Raw genomic sequence first — 22,641 nt, forward strand, 5'->3', positions numbered from 1 at the left:
CCACTCTTATCATTATTAAGAAATCACTGAGATTACACTGTTGTTAAATTTGTGGGATGTGAGGACACAAATATAATTTTCATCACAACATAATTCACTGCAGCAATGCCTAAGCAGCACATTTCCCTTGGTTAACTGGTTCCTCAATCTGCTAATGACATAATGGATAGTTCCTGAAACAATCCCTAAAATAGAGCAATTTCCAGTTAACCACTGCACAAGATTTGCTTCAAGTCCTAGTACTAACATGTCCTTGAAAACAATTCTTCTAAAACTCATCACCATAGATTTCCCATTTCTATCTTTTGATTATTTTTAGTTTGAATTTGCCAATCAAAATCAAATTTACCAAACATATTAGAATACAAATATATTTAGAATTTTTCCTAAATGCCAAATCTATAAACCCAAGTCAGATTTTGACCAGTTTGACAAAGTTTTGTATGGTACAATGCAATTCTTTTCCCATTCCTCCCTCCTACCATTTAAAGCCATTTTATACCCAAAACTGTTTTTTCATGTTTTTCCAGATGTCTAATACAGAACAGCTTTGACCTTCTCATTCACACACAAACCAATTGAACTGATTCTACACTTTATATATGTGGAAAAGATATTTAATTGTAAAATAGAAAAAGTAGGCCAGAGTACAGTTTTAAGGGTAATTCTTCCGTGTACAGTATAGATAAACCAGACATTTTGCTTAAGTTTATATAAACAATTCCATAAAAGCAGTGAACATGGAACAACAAAGCAAAGCACAAAGAGTTTTATCTTACAAAAAACGGATCTGCACAGTAGTTCAAAATTTAATGTAACACAGCACTGAACAATCTTAAGGCAGCTCAGTCTAAGCACAGGACTAGAAGCCAGGAACTCCTGAGATCCATTCCCAGGTGACCACAGGTTCACGTGGTGGTAAGCCAGTCATGTAACTCCCTCATGTTGCACTTAAACCAGTTAAAAATTGAGACAGTAACACTCACTTACCTGCCTCAGGCAGAGCAGTAAGGGTTCTTTAAAAGATTTTACAATGCTCTGAAGATGTAACGTGCCATATAAATTTTAAGCATAATAGATCACTGCACAGACACACACAAACACAGTATCACAGTGAGGAACAATGATGCTGGCTAGGAAGAGCATCACTACAACATAAAAAAAAATTACTCATCCAATTGCGTAATTAAAATGCAAAAGTCCGTTAAAAAAAATGTATCACTGAAGTCATTTCAAGGCTATTGGGGAAGAGAGACCAATAGGGACAGTCTAAAATAGCTACTATTTGTGTTCCAGTGGAGACATTCCTTTCTATTCATTACTGAACTTTAAAATGTTTGTACAGGAAAATCATAAGACACACAAAGTGAAGTTTCGACGCCTCCACTACCAAATTTTGCCTCTTAATATGTAAATTAAGATACTTTTTTGTTCTCCTTAATTACAAATTACATTCTTCCAAGAAATATACCATCCACAATAAAACTGGCTGCTAGCTTACTTCAAATGACCTATAGGCTAAACATTTTTCTCATAATTTTTCTCATCTTTGCTGAAAAATACCTATGCAAGATGTATGTGTAGAAATTATAAAAACATGCAGCATATGTACAAACTGAAAAGTTTAAAAAATATTAGCTTCATATACATGTAAATCTACTTGGATATATCTGAAATTAAATATAAAAATTTCACCACCTAAAATAAAAAAAAAAACCAAAAATGGTTTTCAGAGAATCTCAGACAACTACTTAAAGCTGTACAAAGATTTCCACCTGGAAATGTCTTATTCAGAGAAGTTGAGCTGTTATCATGTAGAAATAACTGTTAATTAATTTTGTCACATAATCAAATTTCAAATTGTCAGCTTAAATCAACATCACCCTTAAAACTGTTCTGTTTTTCAGAAGTTAGATTCATACTAAAATCAAAAATTTCACAAAAACATTGGCTTTTCATGTTTCTGGATCCCTTCAAAAAGATTTATCAACTCATTTTGAAACTGTAAAAAAACCAACTATTTACAGTATTTAATTTTAAATACTTTTCACAATTTCTAAATTCAGAGTTTTTATGTTACAAGAAATCAATCAGAGCTCACGGCTTAAGTCCAGTTATCAACTTGTAGCATCTTCTCTATCATGAAATCCCATGGCTGTACCTATATAGTGTACAGTTCAAGATTGTACTGCAGGTTTTTGAAAGTAACAGGCTTTGCAGTGTGTTCATTTTTTATTAAACAGCTTCTTTATTAGTCTGGAGGCGGTTCATTGCCTCTAACTTCTGCCGATAGGCCTCTGCTTCTTGTTCCTTCTTTAGAAGCTGCTGACGATATTTTTGTGCTTCTCTGTTTGCCTCATCCAGCTGTTTCTGAAGAGTTTCTCTTTCCTATTAGAAACAGAACCAGCAATATTTTGTCAAAGAAGTATCAAATACAAACTAAAATGGCAAATACTTTTCCTTTACATGCAGTTCAAGTGTTAGGGTATCATGGAGAAGCTGTTCAGTTCAGTTCTTACTCGGGCAAACCTGTGAATGCTGCTGTGCAAATTAGACCCCAATTATCAAGCAGCCAACTCCCCACACAGGGCTGTGGAGACACCAAACCCCAGTCTACTGAGCTGCAAAGGTACCATGCAAATCTTCACCAAAAAAGAGCTAAATGAAAAAAGCAGAAGTGTGGTGATTAAATACTAACAGAATATATGAACATTTCCCCAATCATCCAATCTAACAGGCCCTTGCTGTTGTATATCTAATCAAACAGTAAAAATGACAAGCTGTTACCTATCAGCCATCTGCACTGGAGAGTGTCAGCTGCCCACTGACCAAAGCATAAACTTAACTGTTTCCAAACAGGGATTGATACTCTGCAATCCAGAGGTCTAACCACATCCCCAAGGACACTGTATCTTTATCAATTAACAGGCAATTAGTCAGATAAGCTTTTTTTCCTTTTAAAAGCAGCTAGTAAAGAAATCCTTAAGTCACTGCAAAAATCCTGCATACAAGTTTGCTGAGGGTGGATATAAAATGGTTTCCAAGCAAAATGACAGGGGAAATGCCACATCCTCTGAAGCTGCCTTAGGAACTGAGGAGAATGCATTTCCATCTCCAGTGATGTAGGCACTGACTGTCATTTTGTCTGATTTTCTCTGAGACCAATTGAAAAAGCAATTTGCTTAGGAAATAGTCTTGTTTTGATCAAATATTCAATCAAATACCATTTCATTGAAGTGCATCATACTTTTATGAGTAAGGTAGTATTGGATTTGAAAAATCATTCTTTCCACTGTAGTTAAGTAGGAACAGTAAGGAACGTTGCCAGAGAAACAAGCCATCTCCCAGAGAAACAACTTATCAAAAAACCAAGGTCCAGTGAAAGCAAGTCCTCTTTTCACTATATTCCCAGCAGTTCAGTATCACATTCCCATTCAATACCTCTAACAGTTGTCAGAAGTTTCAGCCCCCCACACTCCCCTAAGAGCATCCCTATTCTTCTTCACTCACATATCCTCATAGTAAGAAAAATAGAAAAATACTCTGCCTCCCTTCTGCTTGCTCCTGTTCTCAGTACTTGTCACAGTCACATGTCAGCTGAATGTGCTTAAATACAGTGACAGAGGTGGTCAGATCACTGCTAACAGCAAAACCAACAGGTGAAGGAGATGATATTAACAGGTTATAAAGAGATTAGCTAGAACACAGAACAAACTGCAGTAAGTGCAACTTGATTTTCAAATGGGTTTCAAGAGCCGAAGGCACCAGGCTAGGGTTTGCTTCATTTGGAGTATATGCTGATAAAATGAGAGCTCATCTGATTTTGCCTACTTATTTGAAAATGAGGTTCAGCTTCCACCTCTGAAAATTTGGATTCTGCTTTTAAGGCAACTTTAAGGATGTTCATGTAGCAGCTAACCTGGCAGATGCCAAATGAACAGCAGAGCCTACACCTCAGAGGATCTGAAACACACCAATGATCCTCCAGCAGCAGCCCAGCCACAAGTTCTGTCTGTAGTATGAGGGGACCAACAGCTTATGTAAAACAGCCTCATGGATTAGAGCCTTGGTGAGCAGAGCTACAAGACAATCCCAGTGAATTAGTCAAAACAGTTGATCCTTCCACATCTGGAAAGCAGCCTTTCCTTTTTGAAGGCTGGGAGGATCTGAGCTGGGCATTATCTATCCCAAGAATTGGTCTCAAAAACCATCAAAAACCTAATACTGTCAAAAAGCAAAGCTGCTCTATCTGCTGGCCTGCACAGAAATAGGAACCATTGGTAGTTCACTGGCAAGAAGTCCTGTGGTGCATTACAAACAGCAAGGGGCTATCCCTGCTATGGAATGTGTGCAAACATTTGGGGATGGAATCACTGCTGTGGAGTGAGGGCACACTGCAAACATTTGGGGGTGGAATCACTGCTGTGGAGTGAGGGCACACTGCAAACATTTGGGGGTGGGGAGGTTCTTGAACAACATTTTAAGAGTATTTCCCACAGAAGAGAGAACTAGAGCTGCATACCCAAAAGTAGTACAGCACATTACAGAAATGGTAAGAAAAATGGGAGAAAAAACTCAAGCCTCCAAGGCATGGCCAGAAGATAAAACCAGTATCTACCAGACAGACTAGCAACTCAAGGCACAGGGATTAGTCCAGCAGCTAACAGGTGTAGTTTTTAGACTGTTACAGTCCCAGCAAACAGAATGAGTTAAGGAGATGAAGCCAACTATTGTTGGCTGTGTGGCTTGGCAGTGGAAAGAGCCCAAAGCTTCTGGAGGAGCAACACATAACTAACTACTGTGGCCTCAATGGTCAAAACTGGCTCTCTGACTGTGGCATCCAGAAGTCTTTGACATCTAGGGAGGAGGACTGTATCTCATCTACCAATTTAATCAAACCCAGAAAGCGTTCTTGGGACATTCTTCAGAACACAACCAGAAGTGTTCTAAAGATCTGGAGTCCTTTTATATCATCTACTCAGATAAAAATCAAATTAGAGGATGCTCACTGCTCTAAAGAAATCTTCCATTTTACCAGGGAATTTTCTTCATACATGTAACTTTTCATCGACAATAGGAATACCTATAACTAAAATAATCAACCACTCTTTTAAACAACACAAAGACACAGGATATGAATCCATGAATATAATTAGTTTACAATTATGATTATTTTTTAGTCTAATCAAATGATTGTCCTGGTTCTAATGCATGTCACCTTTCAAACATGGAACATGGGAGAAACAGTCAAATTAAAGAATGAAAATAAAGATCAATGTATGTTAATGAATTATGCATGAAAATGAAAAACAGAGTATCTGTGTGACAGGGTTTTTCTGCTGCCATCCCATGTTTAAAATATCAAACTGCTTAGGAAAAATTGTTGTCAATCTACAAAATGAGCTGAAATGTTTTAACTTAACAGACCCAGAATAGAAAATTTAAAAACACCACTACAGCTTTAGTTGTTCCACAATACTTTCACAGGAAAGTTTGTCACCTCACATGGATGAGAGGATTTTCAACTACAAAAGCTCTACAACTACAGTAAACTGTTCACACACTATGAACTTAAAACAGCTGAAAAAAGCATCCAGCCTTGAATCAACCTTCATAATAAAATAAAGGAATGAATTAGAGTGAGGCAAAGAAAACAAACATTTTCTGTATTTCCACATTATAAAATTTTTTTTTTAAATACTTTAATGAGGGGAAGGGTCCCACTCCAAATTTAAATATCTACTACTGTCTGTGATGAAGAAATTTTAAGTGAATCAATTTTGTGTGCACTTCTTTAGTAGCCGTACACCCCTGTGAACCACCACAAGGCCTTCACACACAGGCAGAGGTCTGTATGTGCATTTCCAGTTGTACAGGCAAGGACAAGAAAGTCATCAAAACTTCCACTTAAAAGTAAAAGACCAAGTAACTCATGTAAATCTACTTCTTTCAATATTTGAGAAATATGTTTAGCATATATAAATAAAACTGGTAATTCCCTTAAAAAGAATTATTGGTATTTTTATACCAATTATCTGTACTTAAGAACACATCAATTTATCCCTTAACCAATCTGGATTTTTTAAAAATTAATTTAACAGAATTACTAAAAAGCTTAAGGAAATGTAATTTCCTTTATGAATAATTCAGGCAGATTTTTAGAAGTGTGAACAAAAGAAATGCTTTTATTTTAACAGTCATACATTTTAAAAAATGCAGCAAGAAAATTTCAACTGTCAGGATAATCTGTAATGACCACAAAGCTGCAAAGGCCAAAAGTATTTGATGCAACAACTTAGGGACATGGAAAGTAAATGATGAGGGGTGGTAATTATTGTTATTAGACATGGATAACATATAGCACATACTGTACAACAAAAAGTATTCAATTAGGCACAATTTGATAATATGAACAGAAGTTGGAGAATACAACCTTGGATAAATGAAATATCATGGAGTTGACAAAATGAGAACTTACAGTCTAGTCAAAGCAGACAGCAATTTTCATAAACTTTTGACCAAAACTGGTCAGCACAGTTAGAAGTAACCGGAAAAGGAATGAGATGGTTGACCTTTTGTGGCTAGTATAAAAAAAGCTACAATTTAAACTGAACCATTTGTCATATAAAAAGGAAAGAGCTCTCAACATTGTTAGGTCTTTTGCAGTATAGTTTAAAAAAAAACAGATGGTGCAAAGTTGTGTAATAACAAACTGCTTCAGAATTTAAAAAAAAGGTGGGGGACACCACACAGATAAAAATTAACAAACACAGAATCTTACTGTTTCACACTTCCATTAACAGTTATCTAGATACCATGAATGGAAAGGAAACATTGCTAAAAATGATCTCCCAATCAGAAGCATGTGGCTGTAACAGAAGGATGAGGGCACAGCGCTCTCATTCACTCCTAGCGGAAAGAGTCAAGTCACTCGATAACGTATCAGCACCCAGTTTGAAAAACCAGCTAGTGATCTTCAAGAAAAACAAAAAAAATGTTCTCACATACCTAAACAAGTGTCATTTTTACATGCATGACCATAGGATCAAGCAAACAGCCCTCCTATTTTCTTTTTACAACAACTTTGTAAAAGATGAGTTTCAGTTACAGGAGAGACTGAACAAGTTGAACGTTTCACACACTTCATTCTGTGGTAACACAAAAATTAACCTCCTGAACAATACAAAATCCATAACCAGATCTCAGTCCTGAACACTGTTCAACACAGATCACGTAATATACTCCTTACTTCTATTTCTGCAGACTCCACACGATTTTCAACAATCTCAATGCACTGTCTCTTCACTGGCGGTTCTTCACTTATTACAGTTTCTTCAGCAATGTCTGTTGCTGGAACTGTTAGCACTGAAAATGCATTTGTACATGTAAATACATTTATTTCCAACAATATTTGCACTACATAAAACTTGTATTATTTAAGTAATTTTATTAACAGCAAAAATACAAATACTTTTGCTTGTGAAAACACATCTGTATAATAAAGTGCACAATAAGCTCAGTGAAAATCTACTAAAAACTTTAGTTGCTTGTATGCTACTTAAGAACTTTAAAATTCCTCATTATTAAAGCCTACAGTAATTAGCTCTGGAATAACACTGCCATTTTTCTGAGTAAACAGACATGGCAGAGAACTGCAGCTGAGTCACCAGCCTGTCAACTCTAACTTCTATAGCAGACCATTTATATAATATTTCTTGAATAAAAACTAAATACAAATCTTGCTTTTGTTTTAATACACATTAAGTAACCTAAAAATCCAGTAGTTATAATCCAGTAGTTATTAGCCACAAATAAGAAAATCAGGGTTCTCAGTGAAATCATACTCTAATTCCTCACACAGCCATCTGACAAATAAATGTAACTGTCACCTCAGCTGCCATCTACAGCCACTCACTCATAATGATAACAAGGTGTACTAGCTCAGGCAAACTGTGAACCAAATCATTTGCCTCCTGTGTACAACTCTTCAAGCTTCACACTGGGAGTCCTCATGAGGAAACCAGAGAAGGGACCATTTTTATCTAAATAATACCAGGGGATCTTTAAAAGAAACCACCCAAAGCATACACATCACAAAAAAGGACTTAGCACACTAGCAGTACATATGGCCCAAAACCAAAGTTGTGTCACTGTGGCCTCACTGGTTCTGCCAGTGCTGCTCTAAACTTCAGGCTGTAAGAGCTGACATTGTCAGGTCAGTGTGTCAGTGTACCGACACTCCATGGAGCCTGCAGACATTGCTTCATGCATCACATTTCCAAATCCAAGCCTCACCTCCCCACAGTACTTCCAGCAATGCAACAGTGTAAGAATTAGGAAGGTTTTTGTTTTACTCCATCATTTAATTTCTGTAACAAGTTTGCAAAAATCAAACTTACTGAAGGCAAAGCAATCTTAAATGTCCCATGTTTTCTCCACAGTTTAGTAACTCTTCTACTCTGTCTCCTAAAGCAGAGGCTCAGCTGACATGTTAACCCACTGAACTGCAGAGGTTTATGTCTGAGCCTTCTTTAATGTAAGAATTCATAGATGTAAACAAAATGGTCCAAGCTATTTGCACCTAAAAAGTCATTATTATTACTGTTATTATTACAGCTAAAACAGTTCCTCAAGCTGGAATCATACAAGTGTGCACTCACCTTGCTGCCCATCTGGCATGGTGACAATGATGGGCTGCCCTATGCCACTGGTTGGAATGGAATGCAGGTTGCCCAGCTGAATGCCATCTGTAACTATGGTAATAACCTGCTGCCCTCCAGAACTGACCACCTGCTGAATGGCCCCATCCACAGATTCTGCAGTCACAACTTCTTCTGTGGCCACAACTAGCAACAGATTAGTAAAGGAATTAAGTCAATTTATAAATGAAATTTTATGACTTCAAATGCATTTTGGTACAGCTAAAGAAACATTTATTCCATGGCTTTCATAACTTGACCCTCTGATGAATACTTTACTATGTATTATATTTTAAACAGAGTCTTTTATCAGGCCAACATAAAGCACTCACATTTTGACATTTACATGCAACACCTTCCTTGCTCAATACAATAATATTGATATACCCCACTCAAAATTGATGCTTTGGGGTCAGTGTTAACAGGTCAGCAAGAACAGCAGCTGCTTTTAACAACACAATGAACTTCTGCATTGTACACAAGCTGGACTAAGTTATACTAATAGCAGAATGAAATTAACTTGTAATACTACCTTGAACCAATGCCTTGCCACTGTATGTCAGGACCCAGCTTAGATTTCTCTATTAATATAATGGTCTACAAGACTAAAGGACCCCTAGAGATTCTTAAGTTTTGTCTGCACCCCATGAGTACTTCAAACAACTTTATTTCTTATACAAAGTATGAAACAAGACTAAAGGAAAAGTTCTGCAGAGCTGACATTTTTACACCTTCAAAGAAGAAAGATAAAGCTTAAGAAGTAAAATAAACCTTGTATGTATATAATTTTACAGGTGAAAGTGAAAAAATCCAGCTCAACTATTTGAAATTCATGACTCAATAATATTGAGTATAAAGCAGTGAACTCTCACAGCTCTGTATCACTTCTACAAATCAAGGCAGGACAAGGAAAGCCCTGCATTCAGAGCTACAGCACACAGCCCAGCTTGCACTCTATGCTGCAAATGGGGTGCTGTGCTACCATCCAACAGGATGCTGAGGCAAAGAGCAAAACCAGTGGTACCACAATCAGGGAAACTCAAGAACACTAGCTCTGTATTTTATTTTCAATTTGTCATGGTAAAAGCAAAGCCTTTGATTTAGATAACAGACATTAGAATGTTCTCTATCTGCAGAGATGAAATTAAAACCCTATAGACTGTGTTGTGATGTTCAAGATGACAGAAGGTAGATAAAACTCTGAAGCTTTCATCTTTTAAGTTAATTACAATGTAACATACACAGAAAAATCACTCTGTAATTGAAATAATGATTGCAGACATTGTCTTCTGAAGATCTTTATGTTTAGAGATTACAGTCCTATAACACTGCTTAAATATTCACAGAGTGTTTATTCAGAAAACCAAAACAGCAACTCCCACATGAATAAGTGGTGTTGTACTGAACTTGATTTGGCTTCTAAGTACAGGCTCAGCAGTAAGAAAGGCCACTGTCACAAAAAAGTCTCAATTGGAAGTGCCAATTGAGGTGCTGTGGCAAACAGCTCTGATCTTTCAGTGTCAAACTCAGTGTTGGGTTTTAGTTCTGGAAGGAAACATGGCTAAAACTTCTTCAAAATCTTGAAAGAAAAGGGAAGATTTTGTCTAAAAAGAAGCTATTCTGTATAAAAAGAAAAAATAGCCCCCCAAAAAATAGTCATTATTCCTTCCTTGCTCTCCTTCCTTATCTATAGCCATAGAATCATTATTTACTGCCCTACTTCACGAGCTGACAGAAACTTGAAGTTATGTATTTTAAATTCATTAAATGATTTAAATGACTTAGCTTTCTAACCTGGTGTTTCTGAAGAATTAGACAGTGGAGCTGATGCTTCTGCCAAAGCTGCCAACGTAGCTAATACTGATGTTGATGAATTTCCAAACTGTACAGCAGACACTCCTGTTTCATCTAGAAGGATGAAAAAAAAAATTAGCTGATAAATTTAAAACCAGCAAAGTCCCTTTTTCTATTTTTATTGCACTGAAGCTTCTAGCACACACTCCATTTTCAGCAGCATTCTGCTGAACCAAAGTGCTATTCTGAAGTGAGGTTTGTTAAGCAAATAGAATTTCTGATAATTTATGCCTGCGAAGATCATTGTTTTAGGTATGTACATATTTACAACACACAAAAACCACTGACGAGGAATATGGCAACTCTTCTTAGCACTGTTTTTCCTCACACCTTTCCACTAAAAGGTGAAAATCAGTGAAAGTATAAAATCCCACAGCTATCCTTTAGGCACCTAAAGAGCTGTTCTATTGGATGGATGTGCAGAAGATACCAGACCTGTCAGGTTGACCACCCCTCCAGGCCCGATGATGAACTGCGGCGTGGCTGCGTGTATCGTCACCGTGTCCGGACTCTCAGGGTTCGTATTGATTTGGTTCTGCATTGCAATCTGGGACACAAAGGGAACAACATCATCCCCACTGCAGCTACACAGGAGCTGCTGCCTTGTGTAACAGCTACAGTCCTTGCATGCTTCACACAAACAAGGAGGAGCTCCCTCACTGCACCCCTGCAATACACATACATCGTGTCCTATCTCCAAGTGCATAAGAAACTTTTTTTTTGTTGAAATCTAAAGATAGAAAATCTGTTGGAGTGAAAGAGTTTAACAACACACCACTACTTCTCCCTACCAGTTATGTAAACAATGAGGACAAGGCTCTTTTGCAGATATGCAAGCTCACTTTTCTAAAAAAGAAGTGTGAAGAACCAAGACTGCTGGGGCAGATACATGTCATGGAAAGCTACTCTGACAGCTCTGCAATTGCCACGAAATGGACGTGGCAGTCTTTGTGTCTTTCTATGAATTATCACTAACTTCTGTTTACTCCACCCTTTCTGCAGTCAGGAGGAGGCCAAAGGAACACACCAGAAGTTCAGACATTTAAAGACACAGGGAGGTTACAGATTTATACACTGGCCTAATTCATACAGTGGATATTTTTCATTTGCTTTGCATTCTTTCTCAGTAAGATTTATCACTTAGTTTGCTTTTAACAACACTATTGAACAAGGAGCACACATTTCCATGGAATTATCTATTAAAAATCAATTCTCCAACAATTCAATCTTAGCTTTTCTAATTCTGGAAAAATTGGCATCTCTTCTGTCCTGTCTGAACTCCAACTAGGAAATTATTATCCATATATGAAGCTAACTGAATACTAGGGGATAGTCAGAATAAACTGTCAGAGAAGGGAGGGTTTTTTTACACCTCAACTTTAAGGAGTCCACCTACCTCTGTGTATTACATCGCTCATACTTAAGAAAATAAAGAATACTTATCCTTAACTTTGTAGGTGGTGAAAATGTTCTTTGACCAAGTAATGTTTACTACCATTAATCTCATTTCATGTATTGAACTAGACTGGAGTGTGGCATTATCAATAGATGGTGTCATAGCTGCTACAGTAAAAGCTCAGTTTATGACATGGGTAATCAAGTACTTTGCTGCAAGTTCCCTTAACATGAAGAATTAAAAGTTACCTGTAATATTTCTGCAATGTCTTCATTTCCATTGTCTACTGCAATATCTAATGCCGTTTTGCAAAATTTACTCTGAGCATGAACATCTGCTCCATACTTTATCAAGAGTTCTACAACTTCTTGGTGGTGATGTTCAGTAGCCCAGTGAAGTGCAGTCATTTTGAGCATGTCCTTGGCATTGACATCAGCACCATGCTACAAACAAGATCATTGCATAAATTATGTCATTACAAATAGCTCAATTAAATAATGCTGGTCACAGAATGAAGCCCTAAATTGTTTTTCTCCATGAGGAATGCCCTGGTATCTTACAATTACATTTTTTTAAGTAATTTAATCTATCTACTAAATACATTATTTATTTCAAAAGAATTACAGATTCTCTAAAGTACATGTTACTTCTAAAATCTATTACTAAACACAACATCAAATTAGGTAGTATTCTTATTTTGAAACAGCAGTAAATAATTCACCTGAAATCATGATGATTTTAATGTAAAATAAATTACAGTGTAATTGGAAAACAAAGCTCCCAATGCACACAGTTTAACTATTCATGTAATTTCAATGCTGGTTTCACGACCATATTAATTGCAAATATCTGATCATAAACCATTGCAATAACCCCACTTCAGACCTGTTTCAGCAGTTTGTACCTTAAGTAAGACTTCTACGATGCTGGCATGGCCTTCTGATGCTGCCATATGTAATGGAGTTCTGTCCACTTTGGTTCTGGCATCCCGACTCACTCCTGCCCGCAGCAACACCTCTGTGGTGGAGTAATGTCCATACTGTGCTGCTAGATGAAGTGGAGATGTTCCCAGCTGTAATGAACACAAAACATGCAGCTCTAACAGATGGCAGAACAAAGCATTTCTTCTTACTCTCAAGGTACCAAACCCAGGTGTCAAGCTGCCATTTCAAAACCATTTCCCCTTGTAGTCTCAAGAAGAGAAGATGTTGAGGCTTTTACAGAATATGAATGGGGGATGGAAGTTTGTTGTTGCTTTCTTTTTACTCTGTTTTTTCTGCCTTTTTGTAACATTTCAAGAGGTCTAACTCCATTTTTAGGGATGGTCAGCAGGGACCTTTGGAAGTCAATTAAGTCCAACCTCCTGCTAAAAACAGAGTTAATTTGGAAGTTAGGTCACTAAGCAGATTAAGGCTCTTAAGAGCTTGTAAACGCCCTAGGAATTTTGGGTACCTGACCTCTCTCTACAACCTATTCAAAAATCAGCACACCCAAAAGACAACTCAGTATCCCTATGTCAGGAAACTCTCAGCTGCACATATTAGGTAGTTAGGACTGTTTTCATAATTCAGACCTCTTACTACACTAAGTGTATAAACACAGTAATGAGGAGGATGATTGCTGCTTTTCCTCATTAACCATTCCGAAGCTCATCTTGAAAGTCACCACAATGAGCTCACTCACAGTCTGTTACTAAAATCAGTAGGAGGACATATGAAGAAACAGACATGTTTAATTTTGAATTAGAGACTAGATGATGAGAATGCACAATTCCAAGAAGAACTGTAATATAAATGCTGAATTGTAAGAAGAGTATTTCCTTCTTCAGGTGAGCAAAGTAAGATTTACTTTCTCCACTGGAAAAGTTGTCATTACCCAGTCTGTGGTGAAAGGTGCTCCATTTGCCATCAAAATGCGAACTTCATCATCTTGACCTGCTCGTGCAGCTTCTAAAAGTTTCTTTCCCAAATCTACTAGTGACATCTAGTGAAGAACATAAAGGAATATAAAGACAAAATAATAACATTAACACTATTTTAAATATATACATGTTGCCTTTTTTTTAAATTATTATTTCTGAACTACTCTGAAAAGTTCAGAAACCGGAGTTGGTATTTTAGCCATGAGAACAAGCTCTATTGATTGCAACAAGCACTCTGATTTTAGAATTACTTTTGCCAGCCAAACAGAACTGATATTATTCTGAAGATTTCAGTATGACAGTGCTGTAACCACTGCAGCTGTAAAGTTAAACAAAGTTTAAACTGAACTGGATGAACATTTCTTATAGCAGAAGGTGGTTTCAAAGCTCTCACCTGATACTGCAACCTTCTGCAGCTTGGTCCAGCTTTCACACAGTTCTACATCTTGGCTGCTGTGTCATGCACCCAAAGGCACTAAATCCACTTATCCAAAATGCCTACATGTATTTAGGGGGTACCACTATGTAAATGCACTGAGATAGGTATGAAACACAGCACCTTTCTGACATCTTGTCCACCACTATTTCTGTTCACCCTAAAATTTAATTTCTGTATCCCTAGATGCAAAACTACACAATAAGCACATTATTGTCCTACATACAACAGGTACCTGAAATAAAACCCTTGCCTGAAAACAAATATTACTGCCTGCTTTAACTACAGTTACTAAAACCATGTGAAGTGCAAAGTTTTGAGACCTGACTGAGACATTAGCTGAAAAACCTTCACATCATGATTGGACAACATCCCTTTCACACCAAGGTTCCATATAATACTTGCAATAATATATGCAGACAAATTACACCTGTTTCTGTTGCATCAAAGATTTGCTAGAAACACAACTTTTTAAAATTGCCCCATTTCATACTTGTTATTAAATTTCTCTGGTAAAAAAATTAGAACTAAACCATAACTTATGCTACTAACCAAAAAATACTACTGCTACTACTACTAACATTTTAGTATTCCTATAGCTACGTTTTCTACTACCAGGATGTTAAAAATGGAATTGCTTTCATCAGTTTCCAGTCACAAACAAAGTTAAGCCTGTATTACTAATAACAGCAGTTGTGAGGCCATGCAGCCAATGTCCTGCACAAAGTGAAGAGTGTATCAGTCCAGGAAAGAAATCCCATTAAACATACAAATCTATCATAAAAACAGTATCTTTAGAAATTTCTCTGTTCCTGGCTCAACTGGCACATTGCTCAATAAACTGAAAGCTGTTGACTTTGGAAGAAACTAGAAAGGAGACCAAAATACTGCAAAAGCAGTACTGAACACAGATCAGCAGGGCTGTGAACTAGGGCAGATGACCTCTGTCTGCAGAACTGACTGCAGGCAGCAATATTCCTGCCACCAAAATACTCCATTTATGCCCATCCTTCTGGTACATGTGAACACACTGACTTGTCTCCAGCCAGAAAAGGGAAGAGAAGCAGGAAGGTGACAGGACAGGACAAATACTAACAATGGGAAAAGGAAGGAAAAAAGGAATACAGTCAGATGCAGAGGAAGGGACAACAGCTGTCTCTTTCCCATACAGGAAAGGAGCAGAAGAGAAAACCTAGGAAAATCCTAAGAAATGGAGTAAGAAAAAATCTGTCATACCTGTCATCTGAAATATCCTAAGAAATGGAGTAAGAAAAAATCTGTCATAAAAAGAGACACTAGAAGTAATAATACCAAACATAAGGCAAGAGCTGGCACTTGGCAAGTGCAGCAGTGAAATGAAGCAATAGAGCACTCCCTTTAAATGGCTTTTTTTTCCCCAGTGGGGATTGCAAGTCAAGGAGGAGAAGTACACTCACAGACAGACATCCTTTTTCTGGTGGTCTAACACCACCACATCAAGGCCCTCAGAAGCAAAGGCAAGCTGGGAGTTACTGAGGTTACAACTTGCTCAGAAACACAACTATCCATTTTCCATTTATTTTTGGTTTAAACAGCAGTAGAGCAAAGGAACTAATAAAATCCCATTTTGGAATTGCTGAATAATTAAGGCTGAAGGAGACCTGTCAAGATTATGTAGCTCAATATCCCAGCCAGAGCTGGATATTAATAGGGCTCAGTCCTGTTGAGTTCTGAATGTCTCTCTAAGGATGAACATCCCACCACTTCAGCCTCATTCCAGTGTCCAACCACCCCCATGGAGGAGCTGCCTTCAGGGTATATCCATCTTCCTCCACTGACCAAAAAGATACTCACGATAACAAGTTACACTTCATGTCTGTTAAACTGAATTAAATTAGCCTGTACATTTAGCAGCCTATGCAGAACCCACTGCCCACATCTATACACTGCTGAAATGAACTGCAAAGCTGTTATGAAAACCCTGTGCAGCAAAACTCGAGCCACCCCGCAAAAAATATCAATTATGGTGACCTGCAAAATACCAGTCTCAGTCCCAGGAGATGTTAGGGACAAACTTCAGATCAACATTTTTTCAGAGGCTCCCTGAACTCCCTGAATTACTGTGGAGCAGTCAGTGAAAGCACACCAGTTCTCTTTTCAACACAAGACTAAACAGCTTTATACTACACTTGATAAAAAATGCTCTAATCAAGGAAAAAATAACCTTTCATTACTGCATATTCCTTCCATTGACCAACACTCTCTTGGTAGATAGAAGGTGTTTGTATTTTAAACAAACACAAAGCATCACACAGGTTGGTATGTGCCTCTCAATGTAGAGTTTTTACTTCAGTTAAAAGAGAAACGAATCAAGTTTCAGTTCTCATGGGGTACTTGGAAGCGTGCTTGGGCCATCTAGTGGAAAAAAGAAAAAAACTCACAAAATTCCACTGTTCAACTAAAATAATAAAAATCCCTTTGCACACCACTAATGCACTAACAGCAGCAAACAAAGAGGCATTTCCAACAAAACTCATGCACGTTTAATCACTTTGAACCAATCACTTTTAACTAGCACTCACAAAATTTCTGAAGAGTTGTCAACCCAAGTCTGATTTCCACTTGGCAGCCCATCCCAAGGACTGGCACTGTAAGAAACCCCCCAGTGACAACATCCAACCTCCCCTACACTCACCCACAGTCCTGGACAGAGTGAGAAGGGTGTGCACAGCCCCAGCCTCCCATCCCACCAAACCCTTCCAGCTGCTCCCTCAAGATGGCTCAGCAACTCTACAATAGTGCAGTGATACTATCACAAGCAAGATACAATAATACATTTAAAATTGAAATGAGATTGCTATTTCAAAGAGCAGTCTGCTGCTACTCCACAGAGCTAAAATCAACTCTGCTGAACAGTGTTTGAGGGTTCTCTTCACTGTGTCATTTCCATCAAGCTCTGCTAGCATGACAGCTGTGTAACACTTTGCATGAGGACTTTTTTGGAGAATAAAAGCATCACTGGCTCTGAAATAAAGACTTGAGACTGTTGGAGTTACTCTTATGGCAATGTGATAATGTTTTCAGGCTTCTAAGAGCTCCTACACAAATGTGTGAAGAGAGGGTTTTGTCTACAAGTGAGTAAATAGGGAAGAGCTTCTGCTGGGTTTAGACTTCTCTGATTTAATCAACTCCTGAACTTCCACATTACTGCAATGTATTCTGCACAGTCTCATTAGCCAGATGCCACAATTAGCAGGTAATTAAAAATAACATCAAATTGTTATTGCTATTTTACTTATGTTCAAAGGAAAATGATACTACTTTTTTGCATCCATCTTAGATTTAGGTTTTTATACACTCAATAAAGATGACACTGTTACCAGAAGGGTGTAGAATAGCACTCAACAGGAGTTTAGGTGGAACTGTGTGTGAAACAGGCTCTGTGGGAAGCAAGTGGAGCTAAAACCTGGCAGCTTGGGATGCCTGGCTACCACACCACAGTCTACAGACAACAGTGCAGCAGAGACTGCAGCCCAAATTAAAATCAAGTTTGGCTCCAAATGTTGCAGCGTCTCTCAGGGTGGTGTCCTGCCCCCTGGAGCCCAGACCTGCTCCTCTGGGTGCTGAGCATCAGCTGGTCAAGATCAACAGGCCCAGACCAGCTGCTGCAGAACATCTGGCAGCACGGAGATCTCCCAGCCCAGTGTCTGTCCCCAGGGGCACCCCTGAAAGGGACACCCTTCCTCCAGAGGAGCATGGACTGCAGCAGTGCAGCTGATCAGGTACCTGAACCAACACAGTGTCTCTGATAAGGGCTTGAAATCACCAAGTTCCATTAAAGGCTCATTAAACACTTTTCCCTGCTCAAGTGACAGATGGCAGAATTGCACTGAGAAGATGGCTGGAGACCCATCATCTCTCACATCCATTACATCTGGGAAAATAACACCCTTTGAGAATGTCTTTTTCTTCCCACTACTGAAGAAAAAACCAATTTAACCTGCTTGCCCAGACCCGACCTTCAAAAATGCTACCACCCTACTGATTTCAACATCTCACAGTATTGCTAGAAATTCAGAATGGCCATTTCTAGCTAATTTTATGTGCCTGTCCATACCAAGGTCAGTAATATTTTGAAGTTCAGCATAGAGTAGTTAACCTCATGAACACTTTGATATCACTTTAATGTACATTACCAATTATCAGTGATTATAGCAACTTACAAACTCAAAAAGTTCCTGTTTCCTACATGAATCAAACATCTTTTGATAATGATTTCACAAGCAATACTTCAAATATTGATATAGATATCATAGACTTAGACTATCCACACTGCTATCATGACAGTGAAAATTACACTAATATGTTAATTGCAGTCAGCTTTAATTCCAGTGCTTTCTGCTTTCCTCTGACTGTTTTACTTGTAATTAAATTCTCTCTAGTCTGCTTGAACAGCAACATGACCTTCATGTCACACATGCATCAGATGAAAAATACCTGATCTGAGAAAAGCAAACATTGTTGAATAGCTTAGTGGCAAAGACAGCCAGGCCTGTTAGTAATGCAGGTCTGTCCTCCTATTAAGCTCACACATTAACTTAAGCACCAATCAGCAAAGAACTCAAATAACTCAAATAAAAAAAAGACTTTTCTACATCTTTTTTCACATAGGAGAGCACAGATTTGGCCATGATCTGTAACATCTAAAGAGTGTTATGCAACAAGGGTGAACACTGGCACCAAGATTTGGATTGGCACTGCCAACAACCTACAGTTTTCACAAATAAATTTGGCACTAGATACCAAAAAGGTTAATTTGCAGCAGCTGTGATTGATATGAAGAATCCAAGGGCTTGTGATGTAGCCTTTGAACTGTACCACAGCCTTAGGAGAATGTCTCAGGTTGATTACGCTTGAAAACACCATCATATCAAAATCATCCACCTCCTACCAACAACATCCATTTCATCATGAGGAATCTTCCTCGACAGTTTCTGTCTGGCACACAGGCCTAAAAAAAATCCAACTAGAAAACAAAGTGTTTTCAGCAAAAAAAGTAGGTCATGAACAAGTCTCTATTTAGAGTATGCTGATCTGCCACATATACTCTTAACCTTACTTACACGGCACAGTTATGTTCCCTTGCAAATACTTGTATGTACAAAACTCAGCTAACTGCACAGTCTTACTAATACTTCAGAAGTAACGAGTAACTTAAAATAGGCTGAAGAACTACAGGGTATGCATTCACAACTGTGAGCACATTTAACGCTACTATGAAGCATTCGCCGTTAAATCAAAGCCACCTTAGCAAGCAGGTCAAAGGAAAATACACAAATGCTTCGAGAACTACCACAGACGACTTCCTACAGGGGATTTCACCGACGTGCCACCAGCGTCCCACCAACGGAAACTACTTCGACTATTTGGGGAAATCAGAACAAAAAAAAACGACAATCCGCACTAACCCATCGTATCCCACTGTTATGCTCCCATAGTACGCTTTATTAAGAGTCCAAAGCAAGAGTTGCAGACTCCGGGCGAGGGGCACTGCGGAGGGGAAGCCGCTCCCTTCCCGCCCGAGCCGCCTCTCCCCAGGGCACCTTTGGCGCCAAGCTCGCGCACGCAGCCCCGCCGCCTCAGGAGCCCGGGCCGCGGTCCCGCCGGCCCCCCCGGCCCCCGCGGGGCTCGGGACCGTGCCCACGCGGCCCGCACCGCGCTGCCCGCCGGAGAAACCCGCGGGACCAGCCCGGCCCCGCTCTGCCCCGCAGCTCCCGGGTCCCTCGCCGGGCGCGTCGCGCTCGCCCGCGCCCCGCGGGCCGCCCAGGCCGCCGCCGGGGCCCAGCGCGCCGCCCGCGCCCCCCGCGCGGCGGGGTCCCCGGAAGGCCGGCCGGCCGCCCGCTCTCCCCGACAGGAAATCCTGGCTGGGCTGGGCGCTGCGGAGGGAGCCGCGGCGCCGGGTTCCGGGGGAAGTGGAATTATTTTTTACCAGCGAAGAGATCAACTTCCACATCCGGTAACAGGGCCCTATACAAAGGCGCAGACTGACCTGGAAAAGCTTGGCCGGCCCGGGGGGGGTGAGGGAGAGACGGGGCGCGGAGACGGGCCCTTACCGTGCTGCCGGCCCGGCCGCCGCCGCCGCCGCCGCACCGACCCGGGGCTCCGCAGGCCGAGAGCCCCACACGAGAGTCCGCGCCGCACCCGGCGGAGGGACACGGCGGGCGGAGGGGAGTGGCGCGGCTCCGCGCGGCTCTGCCCCGCCGCGGGCGCGCGGGCGGGCGCGAGGCGGCGCGGGGCGCCCCGGGCGGGCCCGGAGGGGCGCCCGGCACTTACCATGGGCGCGGGAATTACCTTATTAACACAGACATCGAGGGAAAAGGGGCGCGCGGAGGGATACGGCCTCACCGCCGCACAGCGCGCATGCGCGCCGCCGCGGGGAAAGGCGGGGAAGCGCGGGATGGAGGGGCCCCGCCATGTTCCGTTCCGCTTCCCGCCCGGCGGGGGCAGGGTCGGGCCCCGCGCTCTCGGCGGGCCCGGGTGGCCTCCCTAGAGGCAGCTTATGGAATAAGGGCAGGGGTCGCTGTCCCGGGTTACTCTGTGGCACAGGATGGTGGAGCTTGCGTTTCCCGCCTCGTGGCTACTGGAGCTCTGCTTGTACTCCCAGGCGAGGGTACAATCTCTGAGTATGGACTTGCCTGCCTTGCCTGTGTGAGGCAGAGCTGTGGAGATAATCATGGAGTCAAATCGGTTGGAGAAGGCCTCAGAGACCATGAGTCCAACGTGTGACCCAACACCACTATGTCAGCTTAAAGCCACGGCACTGAGTGCCAGGTCCGGTCTTTCCTTCCAACACCCCCAGGGACGGTGACTCCATCACATCCCCATTCCAATGTCTAATCACCCTGTCTGTGGAGAAATTCCTAATGTTCAACCTAAACCTTCCCTGGTGGAACTCCAAACTCTATCCTCCTGTTCTTGCGATGGTTACCTGAGAGAGGCCAACTCCCTCCACATGGCCACAGCCTCTGATCTGGGAGTTGTAGAGAGCATAAAGTCACACTTGAGCCTCCTCCAGACCGAACCCCCACTCTCTCAGCTGCTCCTCACAGAATTTGTGTTCCAGGTCCCTTACCAGCTTCATTGCCTTTCTCTGGACCTGCTTACAGCCCCAAAATGTACTTAAATTAAGGGTCTAAGAACTGGATTCAGTATTGAAGGTGTGGCCTCACCAGTTGCAAATACAGAGGAAGCTCCACTTAGGGGTCATAGAAATAGGACTTGATAGGATGACAGCTCCAAAATAGCCTTCGGTTGTTGCTGCTCTCTCAGAGGGCTCTGGCCCTCAGTCCCAGGCTCATACTGAACCTGACAGCTCAGGCCCCGAAACATTTCTCTCCCAGTTTTGCTTCAACAATGCACAATGGTTGTTCTCACATTCTCCCCAAAGCTGTTCCAAGTCATACATCTGCTACTGTGAAGCATGGATCTCAGAATCGTCATCCTTCAGGAAAACATACCAATGACAAAATTCCAGCCTGTTATTTTGGAGATTATAATACCCACGAGATAATTAGAGGAATACCTGTTATAATGCTGTTTACAGAGCCATTATTATTTGCCTTTGACCTACCTAATGCAGCTTTGTACAAAATACAAATAACATTATTCCAAGCAGTAACCATTTCTTCCTGTCACCTGTGGACTGGTTTTTCTGGGCGTGCTCAGCCAGAAGGCGGCACTAGAGAACAAATCCAAGCAAATCGGGGCTGCCACTGGTCACCCAGGGCATGGAACCCTTGAATCCAACCTTCAGCACCCTTCTCTTTCATTCTGACAAGTGTCTGTGTCTCTCAACAAGGATTTAGGGTGTCATGTTGGCTTTGGTGTCATGGCTTTCATTTACGCAGTAGCAGTAGACACAGAAAATGTTACAATGTCCTCACAGGCGTGTGCCAACAAAACGGGAAGACTGTGGTGTTAGCAGCAGTGCTACAGAAAAGCCAAGCTTTCCATATTAATGACAATCTCTCATGGAGGTGAACAATGCAGTCTGCATTTAGTCCATTAGCACTGTGTATCAGTTCATTATTATGATCCCAAAATAATCATGTCGAGGTTTTTAAGGCATTCACCAAAACTCCATTGTAAGAGAGAGACATTGGATGTCTGATGTAGGCAGTCAGAACATCTTTCAAATCTGTAAAGCATGGTTTCTATTTTACCCTGCTTTAGAAAATGTAAATGTTTTTTTAGCTAAAAATCTAATACATTCTACTAAAAAGCACACCAATTTCTACTAAAAAGCACACCAATTTCTACTAAAATTAATTTATTTATTTAATACTGCTGCACAAGA

The 22,641-nt window shown here is 40.5% G+C and overlaps 1 protein-coding gene across 5 annotated transcripts; it reads right to left on the reverse strand.

The window, feature by feature from the left end:
* Positions 1-416: 416 nt before the first annotated feature.
* GABPB1 (GA binding protein transcription factor subunit beta 1) lies at positions 417-20,770 on the reverse strand. 5 transcript variants are annotated; one of them, XM_074549290.1, is made up of 9 exons: positions 20,335-20,482; positions 13,825-13,932; positions 12,854-13,021; positions 12,198-12,392; positions 10,989-11,100; positions 10,494-10,607; positions 8,661-8,846; positions 7,250-7,365; positions 417-2,388 (listed from the first exon to the last, which is right to left on the reverse strand). In XM_074549290.1, exons 2-9 carry the CDS (start codon positions 13,930-13,932, stop codon positions 2,236-2,238), a joined length of 1,152 nt encoding a protein of 383 aa, XP_074405391.1. In that variant the 5' UTR covers positions 20,335-20,482; the 3' UTR covers positions 417-2,235. The 5 variants fall into 5 exon arrangements, with proteins under 5 accessions (XP_074405391.1, XP_026647080.1, XP_014120147.1 ...); XM_026791279.2 differs by lacking the exon at positions 20,335-20,482 and adding an exon at positions 19,754-19,891; XM_014264672.3 differs by lacking the exon at positions 20,335-20,482 and adding an exon at positions 14,265-15,540 and having other exon boundaries at positions 419-2,388.
* Between the last annotated feature and the right edge of the window lie 1,871 nt (positions 20,771-22,641).

This window comes from Zonotrichia albicollis, chromosome 11 (assembly GCF_047830755.1).
Source record: "Zonotrichia albicollis isolate bZonAlb1 chromosome 11, bZonAlb1.hap1, whole genome shotgun sequence".
Classification (NCBI taxonomy): domain Eukaryota; kingdom Metazoa; phylum Chordata; class Aves; order Passeriformes; family Passerellidae; genus Zonotrichia; species Zonotrichia albicollis.